The 26,007-nt window shown below is 44.4% G+C and overlaps 1 protein-coding gene across 1 annotated transcript in view; it reads left to right on the top strand.

The window, feature by feature from the left end:
- WDR19 (WD repeat domain 19) overlaps nucleotides 1-26,007 on the top strand; it is a 992,607-nt gene that overhangs the window by 79,313 nt on the left and 887,287 nt on the right. Inside the window, exons 4-5 of the mRNA XM_085642250.1 lie at nucleotides 5,659-5,784; nucleotides 19,655-19,770. Coding sequence (XP_085498376.1) covers nucleotides 5,659-5,784; nucleotides 19,655-19,770 — 242 coding nt within the window. The remainder of the gene's footprint in view (nucleotides 1-5,658; nucleotides 5,785-19,654; nucleotides 19,771-26,007) is intronic.

The following is a 26,007-nucleotide window of genomic DNA, read 5'->3' as shown; positions in this document are numbered from 1 at the left end:
GCGCGCCCGCGCACATGCACTGTAGCTCTAGGCTGACCTGGTAGCACTTTTTGGAGCCCTCTCAATAAGTCTCGCCAGACCAGCACATGCGCTGGGTCAGGCGAGACCTAAAAATGAAAGAGGACTTACATGCGTGAACTACTAAGTCCGCGCCATCTTTAAATGAGACAAATGTAACGTAATATGTCCGCGCCATCGTTTAATGAGACAAATATAACGTAATACATAGCAATGTGTGGCAAAACTTAGTAAACGAGCTTAACCTCAATGAGTCCCGTCATCACTCAGTTGTCGGGCAGCAGGATCTACTACCGTACATATTTCTAACCACGACAAAACCACAATTGCATGCGAAAAAAAAAAACGCACGCGCGAACTATTAAGTCGGTGCCATCTTTGAAAGGGGTATTTATCACACAAAAGGGAAAATGTCCTAATATATACAAGATTCAGGCTGTTAGAACCATCAGCAAAGAAAGTATGAAAGTAAAAAATAAAAATAATAATGTGGCTTCATCATAAAGAAAAATAAAAAAATAATCAATCTAAACATCACTTAGTCGTCAATTACTTTGTCAATACAGCAGTCACAAAAAGCTTATATATTTTCAAATAAATATCATCAGGTCATTATTTACACATCTCCACTGCACAAAATGTAACAATAAACAACTGGCAAAAGTAAAGCGTCTCGTGACTGCCAATAGACTGGATAAAAATGCCTCAGTAGTCTTTGGTAAGAGTTCCTAAAGGGGTACTAGATAGCAGACACTTTCTCTCACACACACACACCCACACACACACACACACACACGAGTCTAATCTTGGGCTACGTGGGAAGGTAGGAGCCAAAGAAAAGGGACAAAAAATCCTAAATAGGACCGTAAGCGCAAAGTATAGATCGGCTTGAAAACTGTAGGGAGATGATCTACAAAAAGTACGCTTTTAGACTGAGGACCTAAGGAACATCAGGAAAAACCCCACTCGTAACGTGCTGGCTGGCTCACATGGCAAGAAGTGAGCGGAGCAGCCACGATTACAAATTCAGGCACAAAAGGTACAGGTGAAAGAAATGAACAGTACCCTCCTTTGTATCAATTTTGCAACTCCTCTAGCGTACGAGCTATATCCAGCGAAGTACCTGTGTGTCCCCCAGTTTGAGGCCAGGGGCGTCTTGACAGAGGACTCTAAATGTGTTTCTTGTATGAAAGTAATGTCCACCTGGTGGCGTTGCAAGTAATTGGTCACTTGCTTACATTTATGAGCATTATGTAAGCCACTAACGTTCCAGGACATCATTACAAAATTGTCTTCTGCTTGCACCCTGTTAGCCATTACCTACTCCTTGCTTATTCAACCTGACAAGACCCAGATGCCTATGTCTATATTGTAACTGCAAATTCCAGACAAACCACATTATGTACTTTTGCTCACACACCCCATGTCCTCCCTCGCACCACCCATCCCCCTTACCCAGCGTTAGGGGGAAAACCCATGCAACAATAGTTGAAAACAAATGCAAACAAAGTGCTAAAATAAAACTGTTATGATGTTGCATCAAATCAAACAGGTGCATCCACACTCGGGGGGTGACAACGCTCCGTCGCTTCCTCATAATCTTTGCACTTATGTGACGGGCTATGTAGGTGTAGTACGTTCCAGGTGGCAATCCAATGCGACTAAACAAAATCTGGGAGGAGACCCAGCTTATCCTATAGACATTCCCATAGTAACTAACACACTGTTAGGTGAAGGCTGGCATTAGCGCCACTTAACTGCCGGTAAAAAGATCTGCACTTGCTCCGGAGTCTGGTATTTTCTGCGACTGCTGTGGGGATTGTGTTGCGCGCTGTCTGTCTGATTTGGAGTATTTCTGGCAGAACTCCTGGGCATTCTGGGGGGCATCAAAGATTTGCGATCGTCCATCTACATCAACCTTTAACCTTGTGGGGTGCAGCATCCCATACCGGAACCCCAAATTTCCGGAGATTTGCCTTCACTTCTGCGTACTTTTGGCGTGCCTCCTGCACCATTGCAGTGAAATCCGGGTACAGGGATTTGGATGACCCCTGCCAGTCCAGTTGTCTCTTCTCACGTGCCATTCGTAGAGCAGTGTCCCTGTCCCTGAAGTTCAGCAGACTGGCAATAATTGGTCTTGGCTGGCAGCCCGGATTTGGCCGCGGTCCCATGATGCGATCTCCTCATTCCACCACAAATGTGGTGAAGGAAGGATTCGCTACCTAAAAGATACGTGAGGAGTGTTTCCACAAAACTGTCCAGTCACCCAGTATTGGTGGATTCGGGCACCCCCATTATCCGGACGTTGTTGCGCCGCCCCCTCGCCGCCAAATGTTTGTTCTTGATCGCGACTGCTTTAAGAAGCTTCTCCATTCTTTCACACTTTTTGGTGGTCTGGGCGGTGCCATCTTCTAGGTCAGAAATCCTGCCCTCTGCCATGGTCAGACACCTGTCATGTTGATCGAGTCTAGCACCCATAGACTCCAGCCTCTTGTCCAGGGTGTCAAAATGGGTGTCTAGCTCCCTGAAGCCTGCCCTGAGTTCTAACCACATGGTATCTGGGCCTACTGCCTCTGTTGTATGTGACACTCCACCTTCCGCCATATCGACCCGCTGCGTGGTCGTGTTGGTTCCAAGTGTTTTAAAGGATTGGGTAGTTTGCTTAGGGTCCTTACGACCCATGCCATAATCCAATATTTCCCAGTAATCAACCTCGAGGTGTTAGTCCTCCTTGGGAGCACTCTGCAGCGACCATGCACCCAGCTGAGGCACACTTAATTCACAGGGCAATCATGCGCACGATTGTTTTCAACCAGTTAATTCGTGCCACAGTAGATATTAGACAGTGGTGTTGGTGTTGTGTTACCTTTGGGACTGGGAGATTTCCCTGTGTGCCACTGCCATTCCGGTTACACTGCGACTGGCGTGGGCATCCCGCTGATGCTGGAGTTGCCGCTGAGGGGCGTTAATGAGCCCACAGCCAAAGTACGGTGGTTCTAACCCGCCAGCTGCTCACCAAGCACATCCGTGGCACCCGTCTCCTGGCCACCACAGGGAATCCTACAGTGGTGCTTTTCAATATGCACGGCTATCTGGGTTGTCCCAAATTCCACCTCTCGCCAAACTGGGATCTTCTATTTTCGGGCACACGGACCCCTTGTTCTGCCGAGGACCTGCTGTCGTTCTTTGTTAGTGAGTAGAGGGGAGGGACCGCATTACCGGCACATCAGCAGGTGTGGACGCAGGGGGAGCCACCACGCGGATCCCGCAGCTCTCGGCCTGATGGCCGGTCCCCAGGCTCACCCAAGACCCCTGTCACCGTGGGGCCTCCGGAGAACGTCTGCGGGACCACTTAATTAGGTTTCATGGGCCTCCCTGTGCACCCCTGCCGCAAACACTCACCCCATCAGTGTCTCAGTGTCGAAACACGCAGCAACCTCCGTCAACCTTGACGCGAAGCACACCGGCCCCGCTCACTCGAGTCCCCGGCTTTAGGCAAGACATTTTCTACAGGGTCAGCGGTGGAGCTCCAAGCCCCGTGTGACAGAGTATTGAAAAACAATAGGAGATTGAGATGACAGACAGCCAATCTCAATGAGTGAAGCAAGACTTCCTCCAGCATCACAAGAGGAGAAAGAAGCAGAGGAAGAAGAAAATAAATATGGGACATCTGGAAAAGGGTTGAGGTGGTACAAAGAGAGGATGGTGGGCATGCGTCTCCATCCTGATGAAACATGAGAAAGTAGAGAAATCTGTGACGTTGTTCGGGAAAATGGTAAACAGCTTGGCTCGCATCCAGAATGCAGTGTCATTGATTGAAGTGAAACTACAGACGACGGAACGTTTTTTAGGCTGCTGAATCTAACATAAGAACTCAGTGGTATTCCGAGATGGTGTGTCTAATGCTATCCCTGAAAAAGAAGGTTGAGCTGTTGGAGAACTCAAGACACCAGAGAAGCAATATCAGGGGTGATGCAAGCCTTTTTTTGCAGAACACTCGACTGCCCCCAAGATCCTCCCTCCTTGGATCACCTTGGCCATACACCGATGAAAAGTGACTCCACACAACCCTTTACAGTATCCAGATCATTTGATGAAATAGCGAGTGACACTAACCCAGTGGCCCTACTGGACTTTGAGCAACCCATCTTAAGGAACGCAGCATCGCTAAATATGGAGCTATAGGTAGAGAACAAACTAATTCTTCTATTCCCATATGACAAGCCAAAATGTAAACTGAGATGATGAGGAAACAATGTATGCTGGGTTGAAAAGAATCCCCAGGCCTGAGCATCCCGGCTTCCCTATGAAACCCAGTGATATTTAAGCAGATTTTAAATAGAATTCCTACCTCCCACCTTTTCTGATGGTCTGGAAAACGACTTTCCCAGAGGCTGATGAGGACTCTTTTGTTGGTTAGCGTTTATTGGTTTTCTAGGTCGGTGAGTTATCACACACACCCATTCACTGTCAAGAGCCACATGCCGTTGAGCTTGGGGGAGAGGGAGAGAGGGGAATTTTTGCAGAAGTAGGAGTCCGGCTAAAAGTAATTGTTGATTGTCTCCCTGTTATTTGAATGTCCCCTGCTTTAATGCTAAATTGCAACTTACGGTATTTTGAAATACAAAACCTGTATGGAACATTTGGTGGTGTTGTGGAAAAGTATTTGGGAAATTATTATAATTTATTTTGCACTCTTTATTTAATTATATGATGTTTGTCTTGCATTGTTATGATACTAAAACACTGAAACCGACAATTGCTTTGTAGAGCTAGACCGTTGCCAGATAAAATAAAGCAGTCCATCATCGGCGCAAACACAGATTGCTGTCATGCCCTATTGGTAGTGACAACAAAAGGGAACTTGTCATACTTCATGCTGTGCAGAACTCTGTTCTGAAGCTAAACACTAGCTTTACCTATTAAAACATAATACTTCTGCTTGAAAAACCATGCACAGATCGCCAGTGCTAAGGAGGGAAACGTTCAAGGTGCTTACCTTGACACATAAGGCAGATTCTGCAATGGTCCGGAATACCCGATAACATATTTCACTTTTCATGCAAGTTGAGAATGATGGTCCAGTGTAAAACAGCTGCTGACTGCATGCAAAACAATGCTTGCTAGCTCAGGGGAAGATCTCTTCCTACTCAACTGAGTAGTTTCTGGAACAGGCTGCCAGATCAGATCCAGTTGACCGACCAGCTGCTTCGATTTAAAAGAGCTATGATGATGCATCTCTTCTTCTGAACCAGTCGCTGGCTTCTTTTGCAGGTGAAATTAAGCTCTTGACTGGCTAATGTGTTCAAGTGTAAATGTAGTGATGATGCTTTGTCCTTTGTCCGAGGAGACCTAATATTTGAATGTAGTTGTGTCATGATCTGCCCCCCCCCCTTCATTTACCTCATGCTTCTGAATCCTGGTGCAGACCTCCATCCTTCCTTTCCGAAGTTTCATCCCCAAAACCACCTTCACCTCCAGATTGTATTTTCCCCAGGTTCCTATCTGCACTGCCAGCCGGTGCACATCTTTCAAGAGCCAGAGTCTTCCCTTTCGCTCTCCGTGAAGTCAAGCCATGGGTCTAATTGCAGCACACAATACTTATTTTCTTGCCTCTGCTGATACCTTGTCTATTTTCAGGATCTGTTTTGGCATGGATTGGGACAAAGATGGAGACACTCTTGCAATTATTGCTGACAAAACGAATTCTATTTACCTGTGGGAACCCAACACAAGTAAAACCAGTCAGTTGGACAGTGGCATGAGGTAAGAAAATTAAAGTGTGACAAATAATTAATTGCATACATTTATGGTGGCAATAAATGTATGTGTGTTAATTTTAGACCTCTTCTTACTTGGGTGTAAATGGTGAGTATGTCTTCATTTTCTGTAGCTGGGAACATGTAAAAAAGAGAATGTTCATGTTAGTCAAAAATAGGTGGTCATCATAAAGTTTATCATGGTGTTGAGGCTCCTCTCCCGATGCATGCTTAAGAATTTTGCAATAAAGATGCAAATGTGACTTTCCTTTTACAGGGCAGTCGAGTAAATTGGAAATTATTTATGCTGTTGTGAAGTTATTTCTTTTAGGGGAGCATTTTTATCCCATTTCTAAGTAACAATTTTGTGCTATTTGGCCTTTCCTGGACTTCACATGGGCTGTTTAAATCCCAGTCTCTCTCTCCTAAAGTCAGTCCCTCACTCAATTACTCACACACCTTCTCTCTCTCTCCGAGCACACTGATTGGGTAATCATGACACCAGTGTTATTTACAACCACATGAAATGGTTGGTCTGTGGTAACAAGGCCCATCTTAAAAATAAGTTATTGATTCAGTCGAATCCTTAGAAATCGTCGTCTCTTCCCTCCAAATCTCAGTGAATGCTTTCAAGTATCTAATATCACACGAAAGACTTTATGTAAGATGTCTTTAAAAGATGCACAAATAGTCAATAAATAACTATATATTTGCTTCTCCTTATAAGCTCTACTCATGAAAAGAATGTGCTAAAGGCATGGGGTTGCCAAAACCTTTTGTCATCCATTAATCTCAAAAAGAGAAGGGCTGATGGAGGATGACATTGTTAATCTTCAATTCACTTCAGCAGTAGTTAACAACTTTCTAAGATCAGAATAAATGACAAAATATAGAAAGTAAAGATCCCTAGGATGTTGCAGAGTGTGCGGCACTTATGTTTTTAAAAAATATATATTTATTTGTTTTTTGAAGTAAGCTTATCGCAGTTTGACAATGCCAACAGTGCATTTCTTAAATTTTATTTTTCATATTTAACATACTGTGCTAACATCTGGATGAGTTGTGAGCTATCACGGTTGATCCTCACCTTGATACGACAGCAAAAATAATGTTCTTCACTCTGAACTGAACCAGAACTGCAAACAGTTAATAGTGCATTAAGGGAGTGTATAGGACAGGTGGAATCAGCAAGGTGTGCATTATACCATAAGCATAGGCACTGGGACTGAGGCTATCGTCTTAAAAGCGTGCTAGTGGGGTCTAGGAGGTTATGTCAAGGAAAAGAAGAAAATCCAAGCATTCTCACAGGGAGGCCATTCCAGAGCAGTTCTGAGCAGTCTCATTAGGCGATACATTGGAAAAAGATTATCTTTCACTATATTTTTTTTAGCTAAAAAAAGAATATAGTCTCACCCGTTGGCTGTAGGGCATTTCCTGAGGCCTCTTCCTTTCTTAGGGCCTTGATCAATGCTTCCCCCATTTTAATGTGGTTTGTCGCCAGATTGCTCTTGAAGAAGGTGTTAGTCTCCCATTTCAATGTTATAGTTTGCTTAGCTAGAAGCAGGGCCAGGTCTACAAAATGGGCAGCCAATTTGCTCTTTTTTGGCACATTTGAAGAGACCTAGAGCACAATCCTCCTAGATTGTGAGGTTGGGAAAGAGGTCAGTATGCCATTGATTTTGTACCAGTAGTTTGCTGGAGAAAGACAACCATACAACATGTTTTGAAGATCCACTGCTGAGGCATTGCACTGGGGACAGGAAATGTTAGCGTCTGAGAACTTTCTGTTGATTTAAGGGAGAGTTAGGCTCTATGCATGATATTAAACTGAAAATACTTACACCTGATATTGTGGTGGTTTGCGTGTGGATATGCGAGTACCCTTTCTCATTCACTGTCATGTAATACTCTCCCTATCTCCGACTCCCATTCCTCCCACAGCCCCTGCAGAGAAATCTGTGCATGTTTCCCCACAGTCCTACTAAAAAAGCTTATGAGTCGGCACCCATTGTGTATGGGGCTGGTATGTGGCATATGTTTGTGTGTGGTCCTTGGTGATAATGCCCCATGTGGTTCTAGATGTGTTGGTCAAAGTTCTCTGTCAGGAATTGATCTTTCTGGATGCTGTATTGTTCTACAATTGAGTAAAAGGTAAGGAGCTGACCATCTTAAAATAGGGTGCCCAGATTCTTGAGCGCCGCACCACTCCAGTGTTGTACTTCGCTCGTAGGCACGCAGTCCCAGTGTTTAGGCAAACCCAAGAGGGGTATAGCAGGACATGTGGCATCAAGTGCTTGTGATAAGTAAGCCTCTCTGGAAGCACATTTGGGAAAACCAGTAGCAACCGAGAATTCCTCATCCCAGGGTTGGCAAACAAAACAGAAAAGGATAGCAAGTGTCCTGGTTGCAACGGGGCCTGCCTCCGAGCAGCTGTCCAAGGAGTGTACTGAGAACCATCGACTGACACTTTGCAGCTGAGCTGGCTGGTAATAATGATCGAAGTTGGGGGCCCTCCTACTCACAACTGTGGTTGTGAGTAGGAGAGTCCTCCAAAAATAGATCTGTGCCAACAGCACCAATATCACTCTAGTGAGATTTCCTACTAGCAGGTCATTTACAGAGTGATTGATTCTAACCCGAAGTGTATGAAGGATAACCCCTGCCAGGGAAGTAGTCCACGCCCAAGGTCTATCAGTGCTGCTGGTGTGTCGGGCAGAGAGGAAACACAAAGATTTCAGCCAATTTATGTAGAATCCCTCTTCTTTGCAAAATCCCTGAAGTATACATGCAATACAGCCAATCCCTGAGGTAAAGCAGCAGGTCATCTGCATATAGCAATGCGTCACGGATTATGTCATCCAGAGAGATGCCCCAGTGGACCCTGTGTTGGCATAACTTAATGGCCAAACGCTTCATGGTTGTATCATAAAGGAAGGGGGATAGTGCGCAATCCTGGCACATCCATCTATTAGTTGTGAAAGGGGCAGATATGAGCTTCCCAATTTGGACTCTTGCTCTTAGATCACTGTAGAACATTTTAATTAGCTAAAGCATTCTCTTGCCGAAGGTGAACTTGGCTTACACTCTGAATAGTGGGGCACTTGTGCCTTAATGGATTACACTCTGGGGGGGGGGGGGTGTTTCTTCAGTGCAAAACATCAGTGGCCCTGAGGTGCAGGGAGGCTTCTCCCTGTGTGAGGGGACCTTTGATTTTTCCTCCTCGCATCTGACATGCCTTGAATGAGTGTCCCTGGTAGGAAAAATACGTTTTGGAAATCCTGTCCTTTATAGGGTGGGACTTTTAACGCATTGACTAATGTACACGTGGTGTTTGGTCTGATGGGCACTGCCATTGTTGGAAACCTAGCACTTCCCCCGCTTCTAAATAAGGTAAAGGACCTGGTGAATTTGGTGTGGTAGAAGCCATGTCAATTTACAGTGGGACTTTTACTCCTCCAAACACTAAGTGATGCTCTAAGTTCTCATTTGATTCATTGTAGCTAATACTTTAGTACTGAGACAAACAGTTTACAGTAAGTTAGCATTTGATCTCTTGTATATGGTCTCTGTGTGGACTTTACAGCTTGTTGCTTCATATGCACAGCTCCAATTATTCCAGAATGCCACGATATTTGAATGTGCTTCTTGTTGCATTCATACACAATGAGAATAGGACTGCAGAGAAAGGTGATTTGGTACGAAAAATTACACTTATGAAGTGTTCCACATTATTTTGCATTTTAAACCTGTTTTAACCTTTTCCACTTTAGTTTCTTGATCTGCCTTTCTGTTGTTTTTTATTCTTTAAGTGGCCTTATATCCATGGACCCACTTTAGTAGCATGGTCTTTCTCAGTGCATAATTTGTGAAGGCAGTTGCAGGTGTTAGACGCTGGTGTTCATTTTTGGGGAATACCTATTTTTCACCGTCCTACTTTGAACCAGAGCAAGAGCGAACAAGCATTGGCATAGCCAAAAGGTCTCGCTCATGGGCGACTTTTGAATTTAGCAATCGGGTAGGAGTGGCGAACGGGAAGGAAGAAACAGAGACAGGGAGAATGAATAATGATGAGGGGGAGAGGAAACAGGGATGAGCGGGTGGGGGAGGAGAAAAAGGGACGCGAGAGGGTGGAAGGAAAAAGGAACAAGTTTGAGCTATTGGCATTATAAATGACAATGCATTTTATTTATGTTTTGGTTTTTAAAACATAAATAAAAGGCATTGTCATTTACAATGCCAATAGCTAAAACTCGTGTAAATGAGAGACCTATTGCATTGCAGATGCTTGCTGTAAGTAGCGGCGGTGCTCTGATGTGGGGATTGGAGGAGACGTCACTCCCATGATGCCTTTGTCTGACTTTGAAGTGGAAGAGGCAGTTATCAGGCCCTCTGTCGCAGTTGTTAGTCGGGGATGTGGTGTTGCATACCAGTGTTGCACAGGTGACGTCGGGACTCTCAAGATCCGTGGGTCTTGACGGCCTTGTGTCGCGCGAGTGCTGTGCTGACTATGCCGGATACAGACGTACTTACCCCTCTCTTAATAAAGTAAACAGCTCACAATTTCACCGGTGTCCGCGCCTATTTGCAGGGGCCGAGACACTATAAACTGGTGACGAGCGGACTCGTACCCGCCGTCAAGCCGCTACCGGATCCTCGTTCCCGGCCCGCACTCCCGGATAACGGCGCACTGTCGGAGCGGCCTTCGCAGAGGGGGAGTGACGTCCCGCATCGGCCACACGGCATCTACTGACACACCCCTAATCTCCGCGGGTAGCTGAAAGTACTTCGGGAGCGCGGTAAGCCGCCGGCGCTCAATTACTGCACACAAGGGACACGCCAGGAAACCAGGCACGTGCCCGCAGAGCTGGAAGAAGCTGTAGACTGCACAAGCACCCTTACTCCAGACACTACTCAGTAGCTCTCCATGGCCTGTTAAAGCCTGCACCCCGGAGTTTTGGGCCCACTCTGACCCTATCAGCTCCAGAGGCCCTGCGTGCATGACACCAAAAGCGGTGCCACAACACGCAGCACTACAGGACAGCGGCCCTGCCAGAAGCAAAGTACCGGACTGCCTAATTCCCCACCACGCTGCCCAGCGTACCGTGGCTCTACCCATCTTGTCAGCAAAGTGACCACGGTGCACGGCCAGGGTTTTTACAGTCCGGCAGGTGCGTCCAACCGTCGCAATGTGCGCCCAGACTTTCTCCCTCACGAATCCGGCACCGTTCCTCCCTAAACCAGGGGAACCAGCAATGAAGTGGGCCGACTGGAAAGGGTACTTTCTAAATTACTTGTCGGCGTTAGAGGATGAAGGAGAGTAAGAGTTCTCCAGCAAACGCAGGAAGAAAATTCTTCTGCGCAAGTTGGGTCCCGAAGGGTTGCGAGTTTATGAAAACATGGTAAAGAAACCGAGAGCCACGACCGAGACAGATGTGTTCCAACATGCGTTGGAAGATTTAGACAACCACTACCAGCCAGTCATCTGTACGGCCATCGATTGGTACACTTTCTTCCAGCGGAAACAAAATGAGACCGAAACGGTGGACGATTACGTGGCAGCGCTCAAGAAATGAGCGATAAACTGCAAATTTGGTCACCTGCACGACAATTTAATACGAGACCAAATAATAATGCACACGACCAGCACCAACGTTCAGGAAAAGCTATGGGTGAGTGGCGAAGCTCCTCTCCATGAAATCATTGCCATTGTCAAAAGGGCTGAACTCTCCAAAACTATAGGGGATCTGACAGGCTGTCTGCAGAGGTCTTAGTGATGCACTCCAAGAACATGGCGCGAGAGCTCAGGGGGGCTTTATGGAGCTTCTGTGCTCCGGCTGTTATTACACACCCAGGGCTGCGTCTAAATCATTAAGTTAACAAACGACATGTTAGCACACGCAGGCAAAGCATGGGCGCCCTCTGGTGGATATATTGCGATGTAGCGATTGCATTTATTAGACTTGATGCGATCGTCTGTCCTGTCTGAAATGGCTCACATAATTTCGCTGTGTGCATAGATTTTTACTTCCCGGATGTTCATTTTATGTTTGTTTGCCTTCTTGAAACGAAAACAACAAATAGATGAAAAGAAGAGTGGCGTTGAGAGGCATCGCGTACATTGATTTTTTTTCCCTTTTTTTAAGTGTAATGAGGAGCCTGCAAGGGATGCGCGTCACTAAACTAAAATGCCTAGGACGTTTCTTGACCATGTGTGCCACAGGCAGAAAAGGCTCGAAACTTGACCAGTGCAAGAAAAGCGTCCTTAACCAATAGTTACCATGAAACCTTTCTATAGTCCTGGCCATTTTATATTGTTTCACCCTTTATCTTATTATAAATAATATAATCGTAAGCATTAATATCGAAGCACCGTACCCCGCTATGTGTTGCATTCGCTATGTGTACATTAAACCAGGATCTAATGAACGTCAAAGAGATCTGAAGCCAAGGCAGTCACCCACCGTTAAAACACATCCATTTGCGCACCTCACTGAAGCAACTCCAAGGACCCTATGGCACATTCTGGCGGTGCGCCCCTCATGGATGCAGCTCAGAGGGACGCCGTGGCACACACGGCGGTGTGCGCCCCTCACTGAAGCAGCTCAGGTGGACTCCGCATCACTGCACAAGGGCGGTGCGCACCTCACGAAGCAGCTCAGGGGACTCTGTGGCACACACGGTGGTGCACTTGAGCGCGCAGACAGCGCTAAAACAACCAAGAAGTGGACATGACTTCTAAAGAGTGCGCAAAACAAACTGGCCATATTCGAAGTACCTCATTGAAAGAACAATGAGCACATTATACTGTAATAATACCAGTGCCGACACTAAATACTACTACTAATAATAATAATAAAATATCAAACCACCACCATAGCATAAACAAACCCGGGAGTTGTGTGCACGCGCATGTCAAAGAATGTCAGGAATGCAGCTGGCACAGTGCGGGGCAGCTGCTCGCTCCCGAGAACACTAGGTCAGGGCACAGAGAAGGCGGGACATGCACCCGCCTAGGACCAATTGTGTGCTGTCTTTCTTAGAAAGACGCATGCAGAGGCCAATTGCGGGTGCTAAAAAAAAAAAAGCACAAGCGTGTGTTTAGCGTGGAAAAGCCCTTACTAAAAGTCTTGCAGGGCAGCGCATGCGCGCTGGCTCTGGCGAAACCTAAAAAGGGAGAAAGAAAGGGTAAAGGAAAGATAGGAAAAATACCACAATGTGAGAAAGCAGGGATGAAAAAGACCAAGCAAGAGTAAGATAAAGATATAGGAAGTTTAGGGTGGCAAATTAAAGAGTTATGAGGTAGAATCGGCATTGGGTAGCCTTGGTATTCAGCAATCCAAGCGTTCGGCAGTGTCGGCTGTTGGCTCCTGAGAAAAACATTGAGGCCTGTCACCTATTTTTTATTATTATTTTTGGTCTGTAATTTAAGCACTGGACTTTAACTCATCTTCATAGTACCAGGTGTCTTTCTCTCCCTTATTAGCTCTATGTATGATTGTGCCACTCCCATTAGGACTAGAGCAGGGGTCTCCGACCTTTTCTGTAGTGAGAACCACTTCTGATCAGTGAAAATCATTGTGAGCTACTGAAGGCCAAGCCACCCGCGCAATGTTACCAGACACCCCCACAACCAATTTCATTGAATTTAGGACTTATTTTCATAGACCCAAAGACTATAGTTTGAACAAAATACTTTGACGAGAAGCACTATGACGGGGCTGCCATGTGTGTCAGTGAGAGCGTGGTCTTTGGGGATGTATGAACATGTGTGCGTATGAATGAGATATATGTGTATGGGTAATGACCGCCTGTGTCGAATGTACTTGTAGCACAGGACATACCTTTCACCATATGTGGCACTGTTACATGTATAACACAAACATACAACCATTTTTGTTAATGGGAGAAATTTAAAGTGCAGAAAAAATGTTCTGCAAAAATGTGTAGAATATGGAACATTTTTCTGCACTTTAACTTTCTCCCACTTAAAAAAACAGGGCTGTATTTTTCAGTTATAAATATGACACTGTGTCTACCAACAACTGGGAGCAAGATGCCTGCTGTGTGTAAATGCAACATTTTGAAATGGGAGAAAATTAAACTGAAGAGTTAACTTTATGTTTATATGGATTCCATAAAACTCATCATTTAAATGTTCTCCCATTTCAAAGAGTCGCATTTACAAATAGCAGAATTCTTGCACCCAGTGGCCTGTACACACAGTGCCATATTTATAACGGAAAAACACAGCCATTTGTTTGAATAGGTGGAATTTAAAGTGAAGGACCGTGCTTCATAAAATATTAAGACGTAATTGGCTTAATTGAAAGTGGAGAAAAACATTAACTTAATGTTTTATAAAAATATTTGTATCCACTTAAAATTTCTCCCATTTGAAAAAAATGTCAACATGTTTCAGTTATAATTATGGCACAATTTCTACTGGCCACTAGGAGCATTAAGTGAACTCTTCATTTTAATTTTCTCTCATTTAAAAGAATTCAGAAACATAATTTTGTTCTCAGGACCCAATATTGAGTTGACAAGGACTTTTATTTAAGATTTAAATACCTCAGTGCTTCATGTCTTCACCTCTGTGTGCCATGGGTCCTATATCTGACTCCAGCACTGCTCATTATCAGGCCCTGCTATCTGCATCCTGAATATAATAATGTAAAGTAAACACAGCAGCCTTACCTTAACTTTAAAAAGGAAATGTTACCCTGTGCTTATTTAAAAATAAACTCCAGGCTGTGAACTACTCTGAAGATGTCTGTGCGCTACTGGTAGCTTACGATAGGCTGGTTGGAGACACTTGGACTAGAGATAGCTATATTATTCTGTATTAGTGATGTATTGTATTGAAATCGAGCTTATTACCCTTGACGAAGTGTCGAAGCCCATTTTGGGACAGTAGCATGCTACTCCAGAACCCATAAAGGATTAGTAGTGACTTAGTATAGTGAAATATGAAATTAATTTGAGCTGTGGATATGTTATTCTGTTAATTGGATTGAGAAGGATAGTAGAGGAATGGAAGAGGGAAAAGGTTTGCATTCATATAGCGCTTGCTACCCGTAATGAGGCGTTGAAGCGCTTTTAAGTGAGTAGCACGCTACTCCGGAACCAAAAAAGAATTTGTGGTTAATTAGTCTGGGGACATATGAAATTCATTTGAGCGGTGGACATGTTAGTTTGTCTGTTATTTGGATTGAAAATGATAGTGGAGGGATAAAAGAGGTAAGGATCTAGAACGTTTTTTTTTTTTTTGCGTCTAACCACATGTTTACCACTCCAACAAAATATGCTGATAATAAACGCTGCATTAATATATGGGCTTGGCCTCCAACAGTGTCATACCCTGGGGACAGCCTTCTTTGCATCTCTCGATCAGAACCACACCCACATCTGTAATCTAGTGGGCATTATGGAAACTGTGGAACCAGGGGGAATGATTTTTAATTAGTCTGGGGACATATGAAATTAATTTGAGCGGTGGACATGTTAGTTTGTCTGTTATTTGGATTGAAAATGATAGTGGAGGGATAAAAGAGGTAAGGATCTAGAACGTTTTTTTTTTTTTGCGTCTAACCACATGTTTACCACTCCAACAAAATATGCTGATAATAAACGCTGCATTAAAATATGGGCTTGGCCGCCAACAGTGTCATACCCTGGGGACAGCCTTCTTTGCATCTCGCTATCAGAACCACACCCACATCTGTAATCTAGTGGGCATTATGGAAACTGTGGAACCAGGGGGAATGATTTTTAATCCTGATCTCCGAATGAGACTAAGTTGTCTAATCTTAGGCATTGATTTTCTGTCTTTGGTTATCTTGACAAGATTGCTGACATTTAGAATTCGGCTTAGAGTTTGTAGAAGTGTGTGATAATAAAACTGGATTGGAACTCAACACATGCTCATTGGATATTATGTCTTTGATGACTGAACCCAGTCTTTTGGTTTACTCATCAAAATGTTGTGGGTAAGCCAAGATCCTGGGAACAAGTAACAATTGTAGTTTTGGTTCTTTAGCTTCACCAAACTGTCTTATCTTGTGCAGAAATGAAACAAGTTGTATAAACGTTTTTATGGTTGCAGACAGCCCAAATAGCTGTGTACACCCGCAGAAATGTTTTTTGCTGTTTACTAAACCCATTTTAGGAATCTGTAATATCTTAACGGCTTATAAAATGGGTTTGGAGTCCATATCGATTTAGTTCTTTGGAAGGGCATATTGGTAGTGCCACTTTCAAAAGCCCAATTGATATAGGTTCAGTCCCATTTACTTTAAGGAAAATGACCTGATTTAAACAAAATAATATTAATAATCTTCATTTGAAAATCTATTAGAGACATGGTGGTCTGCTGACCCTTGCAGATCATTATCCCTGTGATTGTGTCCAATCGAATCGAAATTTGCGACCTACCACCTGATTAATAATTGTGACTCATTCAGATTTGGAATTTGTACATAGTTTGTCCACCCAGGTAGGAAAAACACTGGTCGCAAATTGAGACTACTTTATGCGATGTAATAATACACCTGACCCTTAGTTATCCCATTGCCTTTGTTCCTTTATCTTTTGATGAGAAGTTTGAGACAGGCTCACTACCAAATTTGAGTAGCAAGGAAAGCACAGTTTAAAAAGCCGCATATTTAGAATGTTATTTCTTTTGGCTAAAAGGGAACTAATGGCAGGTAATTGGTACACCACGGTCCCTAGATAATCAATCCCCATGTGTAGGAGAGTGACCTTTCTGCATGGTTTCCCCTAACCTTTTGCCAGCTTCCTGATGCAATTTGACTGAGTGTGTCCTTAGTCCCTGCCAAATAGGTTCCCAGGGCGTGTGTTCTTTCCCTAACCTGTACCATTGTTTCCACAATTGGCACAGCTCTGGTCTACCTGCACGTCCCTTGTATGGTAGCCAAGGAAGGGCCACTGAGGGCTGCAGCATGTATTATGCCACCCTCAGAGGCCTCTCACCGCAAACAGGCACCACTGCCATTGTAGCCTGCGAGTTGTGGTGCAGCTAAAAGTGAAGGCTCGACATGGCACACATCCCTGTGTGCCATGCCTGCCCAGCACTGCATGAGGCCTAGGTAAGTCACCCCTAAGGCAGGGTGCCCTATACCTCATATGAGGACCTATCTGCATGAGCAGACAGGTCCCTATAATATCTAACGCAATTCTTAGATATTATAAGTACACAGTAAAGCCATTTAGTATATGTTCTTGAAAGTGGTAATTAATAGTTTCCTAGCACCATAATGGCTTTACTGAATCTTGGGATATTTGGTATCAAACATCTCAGAATAATAAACCTGCACTGATTCCAGTGTCAAAATTATTATTCCCTGCACTCAGGGGTCCCAAACGCTGGTGGATTCCTGATTGGTGAACACCAGCCTGCCAACACAAGACACATTTCTGGGCCCAGAAACAAAGCCTTTCCTGGGTGGAGGTGTCCATACCTCCCCAGATCAGGTTGGGCCATCTGTGGCAGGGGAGCTTCAAAGGCCTTGCCGCATTTGCAACGCTACCCCCAGCCTCTCCTGCTATCAGGAGCAGACTCCCTTCCTGTCTCACCCCCTTTTTGGCGGTAAATATCAGAACAGCTGTATTGCTCCCTTAATATTAGTTTTAGACATGTCACATTTACACTTCATTTGTTGCAGGCCTGTCACTATCCTTCAACACTAGCTTAGGATGTTTCTTTCTGTCCTTATTACATAGATGTCTTGTTGGCTCGTTCTCCATTAATTTCAGAAAAGTGTCTGTTCCCATTCGTTCCAAGCATACCTATACATCTTCCTGTTTCTATACGTCTCTGTACATCTTTTCTTCACTGCTTTGCATGTCTTCCTCTTCATCAGTTTCAGGGGGGGCTGTCTTTGACTATTCAGCATTACCTGATGTGATATCGCTATGACCTTTAACTGGAAGTATGGTTCTTCTGTTCTCCTTACGTTTCAGTTATGCATTTTCCTCCCTGTTGGTCATAGGTTATCTCTCTTATTCCTAGTTGCAGACATTTCTGTAACCGTCACCTAACCCTCAATTAGTTTGGGGTGTCACACTTTCTTGCCACTAATTGCAGGAATATAGTGCTTCATTGGTTACACACTGCTTCTCTGAGATGTCTCCTCTTCCCTATTGTTCCATGAATAGCAGGTATGTGTCTGCCCTTCAACCATTAGTAAAGAAGAATACAAAAGCAATGGATGTAATTCTTGAATTAATCTCAGCCACTCGGGCCGCATCCCAATCTATTGTTCTTTTATCCATCATGCCGCCTCAGATTAGACCCAGCCCTATGCAAATCAGCCTTGGTCGTGCTCCAGATGAAACAGTCCAGCCTGAACTGCCAAGCCAGGTCTTCTCTGAAGCAGAACACAAGTAACCCAAGCTCGGTTTTGGCTTATTTGTGCCCCTTTAGTCATGCACATCCTGGTTCCAGTGCAACAGTATGCACAGGGCCCATGACTGGGCATACCTGTCACACTTGCGGCATTGCACTAAAGGAAACAAAAAAGTGATGGGTGGAATGCTTAAATTAATCTGAGCTACTGGTTATTACTTGTGGCTGCATCCCAGTCTATTATTTTTTACCCACCATGCTACCTTAAATTAGACCCAGCCCTATGCAATTCAGCCTCGGTCCTGTTCCAAAAGGAACAGTCCAGCCGGAAATGCCAAGCCAAATACAGGAATACAAGCAATCGTTCAGTCGAGGCGGCTTGGTTCCAGTGGCACAGTGAGCACGGAACCCACATCTGTAGAGGTCAAATTGGGCCAAAACCGGTCTTGGGTTGCTTATGTTGCATTTCTAAGAGGATCTGGTTTAGCAGTTCAAGCTGGACTATTCCTTTTGCAGCAGGACTGAGGCTGAATTGCATATGGTGGGGTCTGATTTGAGGTGTCATGGTGGGCAAAAAACAATAATTATGGAATGAAATGCTACCCCGAGTAATTACCAGTGAATGAGATTAATTCATTATGGCTTTTTTGTATTTTTCAAAAAAGCGATAATGGCTCTCCTTCACCCTATTACTCTTGTGACTGTCCGAGCACCTACCAAGGCAGTGCAAGTTTTAGTTTTAACCTGGAAGGTGGACTGAATGTATGTGCAGTGATGAAGCTATGTCAATAGAACATACAGGTTGCAAGCTCTAGAAGTGCACAGGAGCTGCCAACGTCATTGGTATAAGTAAAAGGGCACAACTGTAGATGAGACAGGGAAACCCCACTATATATTAGTGAAAGGAGGCCACTACTGTCATAGTGTAGGGACTGAAAGAAAGAAGATGATTTCAAATAATAACTTGACTAATCACAGTTCCACCTCTCAGTTTATGAGGCTGTCAGTCTGCGCAGTTTGGGGCACCTGTCGTGTATTACACCCCATGGGGATAGATGTACAAAAGAGAGTACCCTTATCCAGTCTGTTGTGCTAGGCCCGGGCTTAGCCTTGTGTTTTCAAATGTGTCTTTTATTCAAGGATTTCATATTAATGTAGCATTGGTTTCCTGAGTCACAGTTTTTTAGATAGCTTTATTTGCCCCTAATGTAACCCTTGGTTTTGGTACTGATGAGCATGCACAAGTTGCTTTGTAAAACGTGTTTGTAACTACCCAAATGGTATACATGTCCCCGCGCGTACCAGCTAAGAGTTTATAATGCTGAAGTCAAGAATATTATGTAACAACTGTTCAAATACTTGATTCATTCCACCTGACTCAATTGTTAATTTTTTGAATTGCAAAAATAATTTTTCACTATTATAAGTACTTAGAAAATAGGCCTATTATATCTCTTAAAAAAAGGCTTAATAAAAAGTGTTATGTTCATAAGACTTTCTTTTTTTTCAGAGATCTGATGTCTTTCTTGCTTTGGTCAAAAGCTGGGGCTTTGCTTGCTGTTGGAACATCTAGGGGCAGCTTGCTGATTTATAACCTTCAAACATCTCGCAAAGTTCCCGTGCTTGGTAAGTGATAGCAGTCACCTCTTCATATTTATCTTTTCATTCAGCGCTTTCAAGGCATGAAAAGGATATATATGAGGATACAGTTTATCAAATGCTTGTATATAGGATGCAGATGACTGTCATCAGTTTTTGATTCAATAACAGTAATAACAATAATACAATCAAAATGCTATGTTTAGTGATTACTGCGTGATGATTACATCCTTGAAGAGCTGCAAATATCACTGTTTTTATCTAACTCCATTTTATTCCATCGGAAGGACAAACTTCTCACTGGCATTCAACCCACAAGTTGCAGCAGCTGGCACTTAACTAGATGAACTTTCATAATGAAAACAATTTAGAGCTATAGACAAGGTTGCATACATTGATTTTTCCAAAAATAATTAGCCGAAATAAGACATACGTTTTTGTAACACAGTGTCACAGTTAACATGGTGGCTGCAATTTTATGTGTGTACCTTGTATTTTTACATCTGAATTTTTTATTGATGTTTGTCATTCCTTGTAGATAATAATAATACTAAATATACTACATTGTAGGGAAAGAGCCTTTAAATATGTAATGAAATTCCAGTTCAGAAAATCTATATCCAGAGAGACAAATTGTGGACAAATAAAGTTGTGTGAATTTATAGCTAGGATTATTTTGGAGATTTGACAGGCAAAGTGAATAACTTTGTAAACATATATGGAATTTGTCGCATAGTGGAAGTAATCTCCATGGTGAAGCAATGACCAACCTTGGTTCATCATGTTTATCAGCATTAAGATTCATCCATATGATGATTACACACATCTTTGCTTGAAAGTCTCCTCTGCTTCGTCATCCAATGCCTTAAACACTGCTTGCACAGCATCCAGACCTATATTTCGAGTGCCTACATGAAGCTCAACTGAACCAAGCAGATTTATGTTATTTTCCAAGAACAGCAATCAAGAAATAGTATAAAAGTTTTTAGTGGCGTGAACCTTGACCGCTTTAAACCCAAACTTTCACCGAATACCACATCTCTTGGATTTACCATGGACACCATCCTCACCCTCAAAGAGCACATTGCCTAAAAAATATAGACAGTCTGGTTCCAGCTTTCTCTTACAAAGGACCTAAAACCTGTTCTTCCAGAAAGTGATGTCAGAACTGCTTTTCAAGCCCCCATACTCTTGCACTTAGCTGGTGGTAATTCCCTCCTCAATGGGCTCCCAGACTCCACACTAGCACCCAATAAGAGTGCCCTACACGCCTCAGCACATCTCATCCAGGGCCTGAAGAAATATGATCACATCATCCCCATCCTGATGGAACAACATTGGCTCCCTTTGCCAGCCGCACCGTCTTCAAAACCAGCTGTGTCTTCTTTTAAGCTATCACCACCAACCTCCTACTTATCTTGCAGATAAGCTTGCAGTCTCTCCTGGTTCTCTGCACACCTGCAGCTAGGACACCATCTGAATGCAGGCTGAGGGCCTGATTTAGATCCCAATGTGACAGATATCCTGTCTGCCTTATTATAAGTGCCATAGGATATAATGCACTTGTAATAAGATAGATGGGATATCCGTCAAGTTGTGACATAGTAACCCCTCCTGCAAACTCTCAATCCCTTAGAAGTGTGAAAAAGAAAACCCAGGCAGCAGGCCTTTTCCATATATTCACTCAGGATTTTCCCTGTATCAATCAGGACCACCCCAATGGTTCTCCAGTTTAGGTAACAGTCTTTAAAGTACACTATATCAAAATGCATTAACTGTCCACACCCAGCTACCTCTCCTATTACTTGTCTTTATGCTTGGCTTTGACCCTGTATAGCTCTCTGCTGCCTTTAGGCTAGGTTTTTGCATATAAATACCCTGAACGTACATTGATACATGATTGTAGACAGATGACCTCAGCAGATATAGACATAGGAGCAATATGAATCTAATCTAGAATTAAAATTTGGGTTTTAAACTTGCCATTTATCAGATGCAAGTCTTAGGGCATTTACATAGTTACTTCTAGTCCTATAACAGACAGAGGGTGCAGGAAGCTGGCTCTGTATATACTATACCAAACTGAGGTATAGTGTGCACAGAGTCCAGTGGAACCCCAAAGGTAGGCCGTAGTAAAAGTATATAGCACCTTACTCTCTATTTGTGGTAGTGTGGACAGGCAGTAAGGCTTTATGAGAGGGTAGTATTAAGCATTTGTTGTACACACTCAATCAGCAAATGATGTCACACACTCAAAGATTGAACTCAGACCAATTTTGTTTGTATAAAAATATTGTCTAGTTATTTTATTTCTAGAAACAAACCATGCCTGGCACAGGTAAGTTAAATAAATGATTTGCAATATATTATGCGGTCTTTACAAGTGAATGCAAGTTCGAATGCAGTTGTTTGAAATACAAGTAAGTCAAGGTATTGAAATGACTGTACAGATTACTTTTTAGTTACTTTTCAGCTTACTTTTTAGATTACTTTTTCTACTCAGTGTGATATGCCTAGATATCACACTGGGACATTTCCTAGTGAAAAGGTAAGTAAATCAGTTTTGCACAATTGTAACTTTTCAGGCTTCCCATACAAATCCACTCCACACTTAAAACTAGAGAAAAACAGTCAATAGGTTCCTACGGAGAGAAATGAAGTTAACGGTTACCAGGTAAGTAATCGGTCTTTGGGGATGAGTTTCTGGGGTTAGAACAAGGGTTCCCCCAGGGTCAAGGATGCACTCTCGTTACATCCTCAGCGGCACTAGGGCGGCCGGGTTCAAAGTGCTGAGGCCCAATGTTATCCAATGGGTGATAGGGGGCCTCCGGTTGGTGGCTGCTTGCGAGCAGGCCACTGGGTTGTGGGAGCAAAGCTCCTGGTGTTAGGCTCAGGGCAAAGGGGGATCCTGTTTAGCACAAAAGTGCACCCGCAGCGGCGGCTGGTTGCAGGGTGCTGTTTTGGCGTCGGGTGCCCTGTTGATTGCAATGGGGATTATCCGGTTTCATCAAAGACTGCAGGCTTGGGGACGAAGATCTTCTGGAGCTGACCACCAGTTGGAGAGGTAAGTTGGGAGGGCTGGGGTTGCTGGGACACCGTCGGTTGGGCCAACCAAGGCTGTGGTGCTTCTGGTGCAGGGGTGTCTTTAGGCGGGTTCTTCTTACCAGCTCCGGTGTTGGGGGGGTGGGGAATCCTCCAGAAAGAGGATGCAGATTTTGCTGGGAGATTCGAGGCAGGTCAGAGATCACCAGATCTCAAGTCAGAATTGCTGAGGAGACCTCCTCGTGGTGTTGGGCCACTCGGGCAGTGGGCGACGGGTGCAGAGTGGTGTAGACTCCCGGATTTTGCCAGAGCAGGAGACAAAGTATTTTCTTTGGAAGGCCCAGGGGTCCAGAAACATGTCTGGTGGTGGCAGCTGGGGAGCAGCCACTCAGCCTGGACATTAGTGTTAGGTCATTTTTCAGGGGGCATCTCTAAGATGCCCTCTGTGTGCATTTTTCATTAAATCCCACACTGGCATCAGTGTGGGTTTAATGTGCTGAGAAGTTTGATACCAAATTCCTTACGAATTGGCTTAGACACTGTAGGGGTACAGGGCTCAAGCACCTCTACCCTCACCACTGGTATACTGCACCCAGCTAGAGGGTTGGCTGATCTATGCCAGGGCAGTTTAGTTGTAGGCATGGCACACAGGGATGTGTGCCATGTTGACTCTTCACTTCGTTCTGCACCAAAACACGTAGCCTGCAAATGCAGTGTGTGAGTGTAAAGGTGCAGGGCCTCTGAGGGTGGCACAATAAGGGCTGCAGCCCTCGGAGACCTTCCCTGGTCACAGTGTCCTGGGTACCTGTGGTACCATTTCCCACGGGCTGACCTGTGGCCAGAGAGTGCCAATTGGGTTTGGTCTTCAATGCAGTTTTAGAGAAAGAACATAGGCCCTGGGTACCTGATTGGCAGGAGCCCAGGGCACACTCAGTCAAAGTACATCAACAGTTCAGCAACAAGTGGGGGCAACCATGCAGAAAGAGGGCACTTTCTCCGTCAACCCCCCCACCCCCAAACGAAAGAGAATGAGTCTAACCTTTCCCTATAGAGTCCTCATTGTCTACGTGGAAGAACCTGGAAAGTCCATCTACATTGGCATGGGCAGTAGCAGGTCTATGTTCCACTATAAAGTCTATTCCCTGTAGGGAGATGGACCACCTCAACAGTTTAGGATTTTCATCTTTCATCTGCATTAGCCACTTGAGAGGTCTGTGATCAGTTTGAACTAGGAAGTGAGTACCAAACAAGTATGGTCTCAGCTTCTTCAGGCACCAAACCACAGCAAAGGCTTCCCTCTCAATGGCACTCCAATGCTGCTCCCTGGGGAGAAGCCTTCTGCTTATAATAGCAACAGGTTGTTCTTGGCCTTCATCATTAGTCCGGGATAGGACCGCTCCTATCCTTAGCTCAGAGGCATCAGCCTGCACAATGAACTGCTTGGTATAGTCTGGAGCGTTGAGCATTGGTGCTGAGTACATTGCCTCTTTCAGGGTGTCAAAAGCCTTTTGACAGCTAACTGTCCAGTTTACCTTTTTGGGCATCTTCTTGGAGATAAGTTCTGTGAGGGGAGTCACAATGGACCCATATCCCTTCACAAACCTCCTATAGTACCCAGTCAAGCTAAGGAATGCCCTGACTTGGGTCTGGGTGGTTGGAGCTACCCAGTCCAGGATGGCCTGGATCTTGGGCTGTAAGGGTTGCACTTGGCCTCCACCAACAAGGTGGCCCAAGTATAAAACAGTTCCCTGCCCTATCTGGCATTTGGATGCCATGATAGTTAGGCCTGCAGTTTGCAGGGCTTTTAAAACCTTCCCCAGGTGGATCAGGTGATCCTGCCAGGTGGAGCTAAAGACAGCAATATCATCTAGATATGATGCACTAAAGGACTCCAATCCAGCAAGGACTTGATTCACCAACCTTTGGAAGGTGGCAGGGGCATTCTTTAAACCAAAAGGCATAACAGTGAACTGATAATGCCCATCAGGTGTGGAGAATGCTGTCTTTTCTTTTGCTCCTGGTGCCATACCGATCGGCCAGTACCCTGCAGTTAAGTCAAAGGTACTTAGAAATTTGACTGCACCCAATTTGTCTATCAACTCATCTGCTCTTGGGATAGGGTGAGCATCTGTCTTGGTGAAAGAGTTGAATCCTCTATAGTCCACACACAACCTCATTTCTCTCTTTCCACCCTGAGGATGAGATTTGGAGACCAGCACCACTGGGCTGACCCAGGGGCTCTCAGAGGGTTCAATAACCCCTAGCTCCAGGATCTTGCTGACTTCAGCTCTAATGTTTTCCTTGACTTGATCAGACTGTCAATAGATGTTGTTCTTGACGGATCACTGTCACCAGTGTCCACATCATGGGTACACCAATTTGTCTGGCCAGGGGTCAAGGAAAAGAGCTTAGCATACCGCTGCAATTCTTGCTTGTAATCAGTCTGCTGTTGGGCAGTGAGGGTGTCTGAAAAGACAACTCCATTCACTGACCCATCTTTGGGGCTGTATGAGAGGAGGTCAGGGAGAGGTTCACTCTCTGTCTCCTGATCCTCATCAGTCACCATCAGCATGGTGATGTCAGCCCTCTCATGAAAAGCTTAAGGCGGTTCACATGGATCACACTTTTGGGTTTCCTGTTTGTGCCCAGGTCAACCAAGTAGGTGACCTCAGTTTTCTTTTCTAAGATGGGGTAAGGGACACTCCATCTGTCCTGGAGAACCCTTTGTGCCACTGGCTCCAAAACCCACTCCTTTTGCCCTGGTTGAAATTCGACCAGTGCAGCTTTTTGGTCATACCAGTGCTTCTGAAGCTCCTGGTTGGCCTCAAGATTTTTGGAAGCTTTTTCCAAGTACTCTGCCATTCTGGACCTTAGGCCTAGTACTTAGTCCACAATTTATTTTTTGGGTTCCTGGAGAGGCTTCTCCCAACCCTCTTTTACAAGACAGAATGCTCCCCTAACTGGATGGCCAAATAGAAGTTCAAAGGGGGATAACCCTACTCTCTTCTGAGACGCCTCTCTGTAGACGAAAAGCAAGTATGATAAGATGACATCCCATCTTCTTTTGAGTTTTTTAGGGAGCCCCATAATCATGCCTTTGAATGTCTTGTTAAACCTCTCAACAAGAACATTGGTTTGTGGGTGATAGGGTGCAGTAAACTTGCACCGTACTCCACACTCTTTCCACATGTGTTTTAGGTAAGCAGACATGAAGTTTGATCC

This window comes from Triturus cristatus, chromosome 2_2 (genome assembly GCF_964204655.1).
Source record: "Triturus cristatus chromosome 2_2, aTriCri1.1, whole genome shotgun sequence".
NCBI classification, from domain to species: Eukaryota; Metazoa; Chordata; class Amphibia; order Caudata; family Salamandridae; genus Triturus; species Triturus cristatus.
The sequence above is the reverse complement of the archived record's forward strand: the minus strand, read 5'-3'. Positions and strand labels throughout refer to the sequence as shown.